Source organism: Lates calcarifer, linkage group LG17 (assembly GCF_001640805.2).
Source record: "Lates calcarifer isolate ASB-BC8 linkage group LG17, TLL_Latcal_v3, whole genome shotgun sequence".
In the NCBI taxonomy this organism is placed as follows: domain Eukaryota; kingdom Metazoa; phylum Chordata; class Actinopteri; family Centropomidae; genus Lates; species Lates calcarifer.
Window position 1 is genome coordinate 18,358,764 of NC_066849.1, and position 11,510 is coordinate 18,370,273.

An 11,510-nucleotide genomic window follows, 5' to 3' on the forward strand; every position below is an offset into this window, starting at 1 on the left:
CTAACCGTGAAACTGGAGTAAGATGTTTGAATCTTAGACTTTACTCTCTGAAGTTCTCGACAGAAACATGTAGTAATTTATCTGCTGCTTGGTCTGAAACTGGGCTGTGCATGACAAAAAAAAAGCTGGTGGTGAGGTAAGAGCTAAAACAGACTAGGCTCAGTGGGGTGTTAATGCATTTTTGGTGGTTTCAGTCTGCCGTTGTCTCACATATTTGTTACTGTGAAGAACATCGGTGGAGAGATGTGGCACAGTCCTCTGGGACAGAGCGGCTACATGATCAGACTGAACACCGAAAAACAACAAATTACAGTCCAGACAGAGGCTGGAAGTCTGAAACCAAAACAGAAACAGATGTCAAAAATAACTTTAATGAAGAAAAGCACCTGTTAACTGAGTTTGGATGGACTTGGTTTTATTGAAATGTGTGAAATCAGGAAGGGAACTTTAGAGTAAAAAAAAAAGGTTGCAGCTGTTTCTTCAGATTTTACTCTTTGATGATGGTGGGAGTGATCATCTTATTGAAAGAATAGTATTTGCATTCAGTGGGTGGTACAATGTCCATGGTGGTGGTGCTAATCTTCTCCTTCTTGAAGCCAGCTTGGAGTAGATGAGGCACCTGGGTCTCCTGAAAATCATTAACAGACAGTCGGTCAGTGCGAGGCAGCTCGTGGCTTTATCGGCCTGATCCCGTTTATTATTTACTCTGAAATTATCGCAGCATGTAACGCAGGTCGCACTCAATTCAAACCCTCACGGACACGTGAACTCAGCACTAAGGTTCACTGATGAATACAACCATGATAGAATCAGGAGAGTCCTGTTGAAATACACTTTACAAAACAGGGAGAATAATCAACCTCTACAGATACAGAGGTGCAGTTCAACCAACACTAGAGACTGAATGATTATACTGCTGTTTATTACACCTCAGCACTCAGTAACTTGAACGTTTACATGTCTCATGCAAAAAATAAACTGAATGTTCCATTTACTGCACCACAGAAAACTCTACACTGAAACCAAACTAGCTGCCTTTTTAAGGGTTAGCAAGTCTAAACTCACTTTCCTCAGCTCATAAAAACTAAAACATACACTACATCCTGAACATAACCTTGATATTTCATGTGTCAAGCTGTGTGTCAGTTCTACACAACAGATGAATTTAAAGAGATTTAAGGCGACAAAATTACTCAAAAACTTGCATTATTAAGTCACAGTACATTGACCTTTCCTGCCAGTGTAAAGAAGTAAAATGTTTATTTCTCATAAAGCACCTACTTTAATGATTAGTATATCAAACATGCTGTGTGCAGTCTATAGGTTAAATTAGATTTCTTATCCTTGAGGAGGAAATGAAGGTGACCGACCTCAAACATCTTCTCAATGTTGTCGTATTTGGACTTGAGCAGCTCGCCCCAGGAGGTCAGGTTGCAGTAGGTGAGGACTCCTCCGGGCTTCAGCATCCTGTGAGCGTGACCCTGCAGACAAACACACAAACCAACAAATCAATCAGCCCTTCTGTTGGGGATATGACCTCAAGAAGACAAACGATCCTGTGTGAGTGAAACATGATGTTGATGTGATCTCTGTTAAATGTATCTGCGTTCTGTGAGCTGCTGCCAGTATCTTTACATAAAGTCATCTCTATTGTCTGTTCATGTTTGTGACTGATACATGATATGTTTTGCATCAATCGGGATGTTTAATTCACTTTTCATGGAAACAACTCCACGTATTCAGTGATTATTATCCTCAAACATGTGCCAGAATTGTGTCATACAGGATTTTCATCAATGCTTCTTTATGCCTTTTTATCCTTCAGTGAAATGTGAAAATGTTCCAGTTGACTGTGTTTACATTTTCATGCACTGGTCAGTTTGAGGTTGTGGCTATTTGCTTCCATAAAATGTGGAAATAAAAAAGTCACATTTAGGTGTTTATTTTACTAACTTTGTCTGTTTGCATCTGCAGATTCAGTTACAATACGTATCTTAAAGCCGTTTCTCAAATGAGAATGTTCTCATACTCTAAGCCAGGAATCTCTACTGTAGTAGCTCTCACACCAAACTGTCCAGTTTTATTCCTGTCTATATTCTGAATGTTTTTATAGAGTTTGTTTTTATGGATGTTGACAGTGTTTTCTGATTTCTGGAGTGATAAAAAGAGATTTCTGTTGCATGTATGTAAATTAGCACATTTTTAAATTAGATAATCCATAATTTACATATTTAAACATCCAGCAAACTTGTAATACAAAAAGTAATTGTCTTAATGTAAGTGATTCACTTAGTAAGTTTCATGATGATATCTATTACCTAAAATTTTTACCCTATTCACCTGCAGTGTCTTGCCCCCAATGTAATCAGATTTCACCTAAATCTGGTTTGATTTCTTACCATCAAAGTGGTTGTCTGGCAGGGTGGGAACAACGTCTTCCCAAAGACCCTTCAGAGGGACGACCTGCAGCGACAGAATCACCAGTTTCACTAATCAGCATCTTCACTTTCAAGGATAGGAACAATAAACGCTTGATACACCAGACTCCAACCAGCATATCTGCGCTGATATTATCAGAGTCTGCTGACCTTATGGGGCTGAGACTTGGCCCAGTTCTCCAGTCTGGCAAAGACACCGTCGTTGCACTCGATGATCCAGTGCTCCTCGATGGGGAAAGACTCGAGTTTAGTGGCGGCAATGGCCATGCCGAAACCGATCTCCAGAACCCGACCGCCTGCCAGACAAAAAGAGGAGAAAATGTCAACCTGCTGAAGCTTTGCAGTGTTTCAATGTGAGAATATCTCTCCCTGCATATATCCTTGGTTACTGCGTGTGAGAAAACATGAGGCACAGAGTTCAGTCTATTTCCCGTCCTTTGTGACAAATCTGTTCAACATCTGTAATAGTTTTTGTTCATCAAAAGTTCAGTTTCTGGCATCCTGGCACATAAAATACAATGCAATGCACATACCTGTCCCGCTACTCATAAAATGTCCCCAAAACAAAAGAAAACCAAAGACAAAAAACTGTCTGGTTCCCTACAAAGTTAACTGGGCTCCACTGCTCCAGTCCAGCCTCCACTGAAACATGTTGTTTTTGGCCTCATTGACACAGCAACAGCATTTTTTTTGAGCCATTACTGACCGGCTGTGTTGCTGCTCACACTCTTTCTGTTGACAGACCACGCTGTCTGATAATGTTACACTGAGTTTTACTGTTTGGTTTAAGTTTTCTCCCTCTGCTGGGTGTGTGGAGGGACAGCCGGTTGGTTGTAACATGTGGCTGGACAGAAAGGCCAAAGGGTTTCATTTCAGAGAAGCATATAAATAGATGAAGAGTAAAGGCTATTTGTTGTTGCTTGACCTGTCACAGCAGCACACTTTAATATTCAAATTTAAAATGTGTTCATTTTGTTTAGACTTGTGAAAAAAATGGTGCAAATAAGGCCAAAAATGTCAACAGAAAAACAAAATGTGACACTTCCCATTTGACATGTGAAAATGATGTCCATGCAAAATAACTTTTTCATATTTTGACAGGTAAAAATACTTGTCAAATAAAATTCTAATACACCAAGTAAACTGTCAAAACATGCATTTAACAAATTCAATGTGATTTGCCAGAATGGATCTAGGCTATACTTGCAGAAATTATGTAGCTTAGTGGACAACATCAATATTATAGAAAGAAAATGTATTTTTAGTGTCATGCACATGACTTAAAACAAAGTTTTAAACTCGTGCATTTTTGCAATATTGTGCAATTTTTATTATTATTATTTTTTTTTTTTTTGTGCACATGCTTTCTCTCTTCCCACATGTCTGCGAGGGCGTGTGTGGATCAGTCTATTTTCACATAAAGCTGTGAGCCGATGAGCTGTTTAACCCTGCAGACTTCTCGTGAGTAGTGTAACAGCTGCTGTAGTACTCACCCAACTCTGAGCACCATGCTGCTCACACTCTCACACGTGTTCCTCAAGATCACCAAGAATTTATGTGTTTGTAGATAATATATGCGCAAAAAAATTTAGCCTGATTCATATTTTCACAAATGCATTTTAAAGATTGATCGTGTGATTTTTCAACATCTATGAAAATCAGTTTTTTAACACCTCACTCCATATTCTACGGCAATTGGAGTGCAGCATGCTAACAGAGAATATATTTTATTTTGTGTTTTATTTCACTTTACAGCAACATAAATGATATATATGATGAACTATGGCTGTTTACAAACCACTCATAACAGAAAATGGCACTAGTCTATTGTTGTCCGATAATGGATGCACCATCAACGTCGAGTTCCTAAAACTGCCACTTTTACCTTTTGAGGCCGCAACGGTCGCCAGGGAGTGCATGTACGGGGTCTCCCAACGTTCCATCACGGGTTTGCCCATGATCTCCAGGTGTGTGTCGGTTTCATTGTATCCGGCGTTAGCGTCATGCCAGGAGGCCTTGCAGTCCTCCCCCTTTGAGAAGATAGGCTGAGCAGCGGTGGTCATTTTTGTTTTGTTATGGAGGAGGCAGTGGTTGTTGGTGGGTTCAGGTGAACGGTTTGGCAGACAGAAGAGGGTGAAATGAACGAGGCGGCAGTTTATATCAGGTTCAGAAGTGCTGACACCGCCGGAGTTTCACTAAGGGGTCAAAAGGCACACGTACCAAGAGGGGATGATGACGGCGGCGTCCGAGATCCTCAGTAGACGCGATGCTTCACTCAGTGGTAAATAACTGCCTCACTTTAGCGTGTCACGTCTTGGGTTTTGACTGACTTACACTGTTTTTCAGGCTCAGATGTTTCCTAAGTGATGCTAAACCCTGGAACAGCTGTGTTGAAGTAAACAACGGTGGCCCTGAGGACCAAAACACTTCACTAACACATATGACACTTCAGGTTTTGCCAAGGTTGGGACAACACTTGGGGTTGTGGGTAGGTGTGCTTAGGTGGGTCGGTGACAGTTTAAAGGTCAATTAAATGTAGCTGTGTTTTGTGAAATGTTTTGTTTTATGAAATGTATTTTGGCCCTCAAGGCCACCATAGTAACAAGAAAAACACTTTTGAAATTGCTTCATTACAGTGAAAACTGTAAGTTTGCTCCTCTCAGCTTGTTATATTAACAATGAAGCATACGCATTTAAGAAAGCCCTTGTATGCGCAGCTCTCTAGAGATTGAAAAATACCTTTATGCAGTTGTTTTTTTAGTAAGCTTCATTTACATGTCGATTGTAATCAAGTAATGCTACACAATGCAAATTTCTTACGTTTTTCTGATGGTTTTTAGACATTGGCAAGGAAGCATAAGCAATGTCAGGCCAGTGTAATCATTTAAAGGTGCAATACAGAGGGCTCTTAAAGACTATGTAGTAATTAGGTATGTATTAAATGACAGCATAAATTTATTATGACTTGTGTTTCAACAAACCGTCACCTAATTACACATCCAGAAGATGTAAAGCAACATTACCGTCCATTTACAGTTGTGGCTCTGTCAAATCAATGTAAGTCCAACATTCACTTTCCTTTTAGCAGCAGAGTGAGAGCTCTTTGTGTTTTCTGCTCTCTGAGTGTTGGCATGGACAGCTGGAGTCAACCATTGCACTAGATCTTATTCACACAATGTTGAGCATTTGCTCCTGTTGCATAACATCATTTGAGCAGCCTGATCAACTTGATATGGAGCATAAAGAGAGCCTTTATCAGATTAGTGAAAGTATTCACACTCATAAAAAAACACTTCATAACTGTGTTACTGCTCTAATATATATATATATATATATATATATATTTTTTTTTTATTTATTTTTTTTTTTTTAGTTCGCAGAGTTTAAACTGTCTTCAGGTTCACAGCTGTTTTTGCTGCCACGTTGTCTTCTCTGGGATGATGGTGTGCAAATATTATTCCTTCTGGGATATTGTAGACCTATAAAATTATCATTATATAAAATTAGCATTATAACATCACTGTAAATTTACTACTAATTACTATGGGCATTTTTCCAATTTCTTACATTTTATGAACAAATCAATTAAGGGATTAAAGTGATTAGACCAGAAAATAATGTGTATTGATGATTATTTAATTTCCTGATGAATACAAAGATGCTGTAATAAAGTTTTTACAACCCTCTACTAAACCTAGAATTTGTCTATTTTTCAATGTCACTTAGCCTTTTGTTGTGTGTTATATGATTCACAGCACAATGAGACGGCGTGACGGTCAAAAATGTATCATCTGATCATCTTCACAGCCCCTCTGCCCTGGTTACCCATCATCCTCTTCACTCCCATTAGGTGAAGCTGAGTGGGACCGGCTCCTCAGTGAGGGTCCTCATCAAATCACAGGTTTTTATCCACCTACCACTCTCACACGAGGCTCTTCATTCGCACTTATTTCCACAGAAACTCACATTCATGCAGCAACTGCAGCCACCCGACATAGGGAAACAATAAACCATTACTTTTATTCTGCTGTTCTCAAGTGTTGTCATGTCACAGACTCCAAAAAGCCCATTTGAAACCATTTGATGAGTTATAGTCCTAGGAAATGTCTCACTTCTGTAAATGTTGATATTGAATTGCAGAACCACTTGGGCAGCTGAGAGTAAAACCTGACTAGAATCATTTCCATTGATTTCAATTACAGTAGTTTCAAGGGTCTTAGTTGTATCCAGTGCATAATATGACTTACAACACATTACACAGTTGCTAACCCTTCACACCACTATAAAGACCCTCATGTCCTCAGAACAGGAACAGTCAACTGGTCCAAGGTCTAAACTGAAAGATAAATGCATTTCTCTACTTCAGATTAGGCTTTCTCAAAGTCACATGATGGTTAAATAACTGCATAAAATATTTGAAAAGCATCTTAAGACCCATGTTTTAAGTATTGTGCATGTAACACCTCTCTGAATAATGTAATCCAGTTCAACAGCACCACAAATTACATCCTCCAGAATGATCATACAGTTAATTCACCACCTCTCTTAAATGATTTCAACACAAACTGAACAGCATGACCTTCATAAAAACAGGATTTATCACAGGATAAATGTTGTATTAGTCTACCTTAGCTTTAGTTAGGTGTACCTAATAAACTGCCAACTGAATGTTCTGAGGTTCAAGCTTCAGTTTATTCATCTATAAAAACATGGAAATGAAGCACTGATTATCAAAACATATAAGACCAAACTACATTTCATATTAAAACTGAATATAAGCTGTTAAAATAACCATTCAAGCAACATAATAAAAACAAACTAGGATTAGATAAAATACTCTTTTTTAAAACATCAACCTGATGTTTTAAATGGTGCTACTCTGTGAAATAAAGAATATATTTAAGGATTTATTTACTCCTTGAGACCTTAATGCTGAATAACTCCTAACCTTACATGATGTAAATCTCCTATGTATCCTAATATTATTTTAATTTACATGTAATGACACTATAACATATCAATAACATTTAAATTTCCTTCTATCTCATGTTCTTAGTGACCAGTTTGCTTCTGCTTGAGTGTTGTAAAATGTATCATATTCAGATGGGAGCAAACACTGAATCACACTCCCTCTTTGTTATACTCTCACCCACATTTATTTTTCAAAACAATGCTGTATCAATACTAGAGACTAGCTGTTTTATTAAGTGACCTATTTTTATTCAGGTCTCCTGCTTTGCTCTTTCTCTGTTTTGTCACTCATGTTTAACACGCTGCTGCTGCTGCTGCCCTCAGCAATTCTCCGTCAATCTCAAACTAAAGGTGACGTCCAGTTATCAGAGTCAAAGGGCAGAAGATGGACCGTCTTCCACAGGTCACCCTGATAATCCTTCATTTCTTTATCAGTCAGTGCAGAGGTCCCTTTGCGTTTTTTCAATTCACACTCAAGGACATTTCTCACATTTTTCAGAATGTAAAGTGACTTGGGGCCCAAAATGAAAAGGTTATAATTTTTAAATAAATCCTGAAAGGCAATAGACTGGTGCAAAGTTGTGGAAAACTGAGGTGAACAGTTAGGCTGTGTGAGTTTGATAGTCTTAAAGTCACTGGACACATAGTTGCAGAATTAAATATGGTAACCTCATATTATTTATGAATAGGTTTAACTCCAGCAAGCTTATGACAATTTTCTCCCCTTTGTTTTAAAACATATTACACATTTATGTCAAATCCAGTTGTCTGAAAATATGATCCTCCAGTTGGTAAACTGTGCACATTAGCCCCCTAGTGGCATTTACTACTGGATCATGAGGGGTAGTTTTCACCTCTGTCTCTTCACATCTTGACAGATTATAGAAATGTGCCAGTGACGGTGAAACTGAACTGCCAAACTGAGCAGATTAAGTTAATAAAATCAAAATGATCCTATGTATAGTTTAAAATGTACATTATCAGCTGTAATGTGTCACAGAAAAACACACTCAGTCAGCCTGTTGAGCAGTTTAAACCATCATAGTTTTATCCTTCTTTACTGTGAGGTAAACTCCACTCATAAATGCTTCAAACAAGATACAACAAACACTCAGAATGTCATTTGCAAATCATTTGAATACGGTGTGGCACTACTCATCTTCGCTGCTCTCTGTCCTAGCCCATAATTATTATATGATTATTACTGTTATTATTATTATACTGTGCTACCATTGTGAGTTAGCATTTTAATATTGGACAGTCATTGTTAGGGAGATTACAGTGAATTTATTATCTTGCTCATCTTGCTTGAGTTTATTTCCAGTATCCGACTGTGGCAAGTAGAAAGTGAAACATTTAAAACCTAATGGGCTATTTATTAAATAATTTAACCTCCCATTTAACAGACTATTGATCTGTCTATATCATGTTGTAAATTAAAAAAAGATTGTCTGACAATGTATTTATAAACCAAAGGCAGCCACTATACATTTAAAAAAATAATTGAAAAATGGATCCATAATAACAGGGTCACTGTTTCTGGAAAGATACACACAGACACAGTTGATGTAACACATTCTGACCGATTAATAATGTTGGCAAATATACATTTAATTGGTTCTGGTGTTTGTGTTTTCATCCATTGGATACGGCATAGTGGCTCAGATTTGGAGGGAAATATGCTGGCTTGCTGTGTTGCAGACGACAGGGAGAGGGCGCTGTCCTGTGGCAGTCTGTGGCTTTATGGTAGTAACATCTCAAATGGATGATGCAAGATTGATTTTTGTGACTATCTTGCCTGTAGGTCGAATGCCTAAGGATCTATTTTGAACTGTAGCACTCCACATCAGATATAAATTTAAAAAATGTGACTCACTGAGGAGAAAACCTTGGATCTGTGTCAGATGAGGAGAAATGTCTGAACAGGCTCCCAACCAGATGACGACGAGTTGGAGATCTGTTAGTACCTTGAAAGCGAAATTGAAAAGTCTGCTAAAAGAAATATGAAATATGAAAATAAATAAATGTATTAATGTACTTATCGATGATTATAAGCCAACCGCTATTCTAAAATAATCAGAGAAAAGAGGGTAGTTACTGACAGCTCAGAGGACAGTGGGTATTTACACCAACATGACATTGCCCTCTCCTCTTCCTGCTCTATTTTGAGTCTTTATTAACAACACAGGACCCATTTCTTTCCTCTGAGAAACCCAATCAAGATATTTTCCCCACACACGTTATTTTGATGGACTTTTGTTCCCAGTGGAGAGTCTGTTATAAATGTTGATGTGCGACCTCATATTGTCCTCTAAAAGTGATATTAAAGAGATAAATAGAAACAAGAACAGCTACCAGAGACAAACATTACACTGAATGAGAAGGTGAATTCACGCTGACACTCATGATTCCCACCGGAAGCTCTGTGAAAAGCTTGGGGAATTCTACCAAAATGGATATCTGCGTATTTCTATTTTTATTGTTAATTAGTTCCTCAATAATTTCATGGTACACTGTGTATTTGACTTTTCACGTCTCAAATCACACACTAAAGACAGACCATGTGTACAAATGTGATCTAGTTTTTGCAATTAAATAGCACAAAAAGTATTTTAATATTAACAGATATCTTCCCAAAGACCTTGTGAGTAAACAAACTGTAGTACTGTACTGTGCCACAATTGCTGATGTATGAGCCTATGAGAAATGTCCTACTTTTTAGTGCCAGCAGAGGCTGATATGAATTGTTTTTTGCAGCTGGCAGAACATTTTTTCCCACTAAATCTCACATGACTTGAATGCAGGTATTGTTGAACCTTCAGGAAGTACTGAGGAGTTAATTCAATAAAACATCAATATAGGATGTCGATCTATTCAAAAACTGAAAGTGTGGCAGAGGTTCTGCTCTCTAAAACTGTTTCTAAACACAATATGAGTTTCTCTCTTTAGTTAAACACATTTCTACACTGAAAATGAATGCCTTCCTGTTTGTATGTATTTCTGCACCCAAGAAAATAAGGACATGACTACATATTTAGGAACAGACTGTTTTGTCGGCTGGTTTCTCATGGAAAAACTGCTTCATCACAGAATAAAACAATAATACCTCGCTACTTATCAAAAGTATCAAAAGTAAAAATACTCCTGCAGAGAAATAGTCCCTGTCCGTATTATTCAGTTGATCGATCATTATTATTGATGCATTAAAATTTAAGCTGGACATTGATGTTGTAGTGGGTCTAAGTGGAACTCATTTTAACTGGTTTATATACTTTTGGATAGTTTAATCTCTTACAATGTCTTATATGCTCACTTTATTAGGAACACCGTAGTTATACTGGGTAGTCCCTCCGTTTGTTCTCAAAACAGCCTCAGTCCTTTGTTGCATAGATTCCCCTAGATATTGGAAACTTTCCTTTAAGATTCTGCTCCATGTTGACATGCCTGCATCACATCATTAATGCAGATTTTTCAGATTCATTCTGCCAATCTCCTGGGGAGGCCACTGAAGTACACTGAACTCACTATCATGTTCATGAAACCAGTTTGAGACAGTGTTTGCTTTGTGACACATTATCATGCTGGAAGTAGGCGTTAGAAGATGGTAAATTGTGGCCATAAAGGGATGAACATGATCAGCAACAATACTCAGATAAGATGCCAAATCCTAATCTTGCCAACGGCACCAAAATCGCTAGAGCTGGTCCTGGCCTGCGCCCACTGTAGCCTCAGATTTCTGTTCTTGGCTGACAGAGGTGGAACCTGATTTGGCCTTCTGCTGCTGTTGACCGTCCAGCTCAAGGTTTGACTCAAGTGTTGTGCATTTGGTGATGCTTCTGAGTGGTTATCTGAGTTACTGTAGCCTTTCTGTCAGCTCCAACCTGTCTGGCCACTCTCCTCTGACCTCTCTCACCAACGAGGTGTTTCCGCTCACTTGATGTTTTTTTTTTTCTTCTTTTTTTTGCACCATTCTCAGTAAACTAGAGACTTTTGTGTGTGAATATCCCAGGGGGTCAGCAGTTTCAGAAATACTCAAACCAGCCTGTCTGGCACCAATAATAATGCCTTGGTCAAAGTCACATTTTTCCCCCATTCAGATGT

At 38.3% G+C, this 11,510-nt stretch overlaps 1 protein-coding gene and 1 long non-coding RNA gene across 3 annotated transcripts; one reads left to right on the forward strand and one right to left on the reverse strand.

Annotated features, from left to right (window-relative positions):
* Positions 1–394: 394 nt before the first annotated feature.
* Positions 395–4,636, reverse strand: gamt (guanidinoacetate N-methyltransferase). Its single transcript, XM_018667475.2, is given in 5 exon segments — positions 395–628; positions 1,371–1,481; positions 2,332–2,463; positions 2,589–2,734; positions 4,324–4,636. Coding segments are annotated over 5 exon segments (708 nt in total). The 5' UTR covers positions 4,502–4,636; the 3' UTR covers positions 395–487.
* Positions 4,637–4,775: 139 nt separating this feature from the next.
* On the forward strand, positions 4,776–7,968 carry LOC108877439 (uncharacterized). Of its 2 annotated transcripts, none has more exons than XR_007814893.1 (3): positions 4,776–4,940; positions 6,194–6,339; positions 7,734–7,968. It is a non-coding gene; the product is annotated as an uncharacterized LOC108877439 (long non-coding RNA). The 2 variants fall into 2 exon arrangements; XR_001960096.2 differs by having other exon boundaries at positions 4,776–4,926.
* The last annotated feature ends 3,542 nt before the right edge of the window (positions 7,969–11,510 follow it).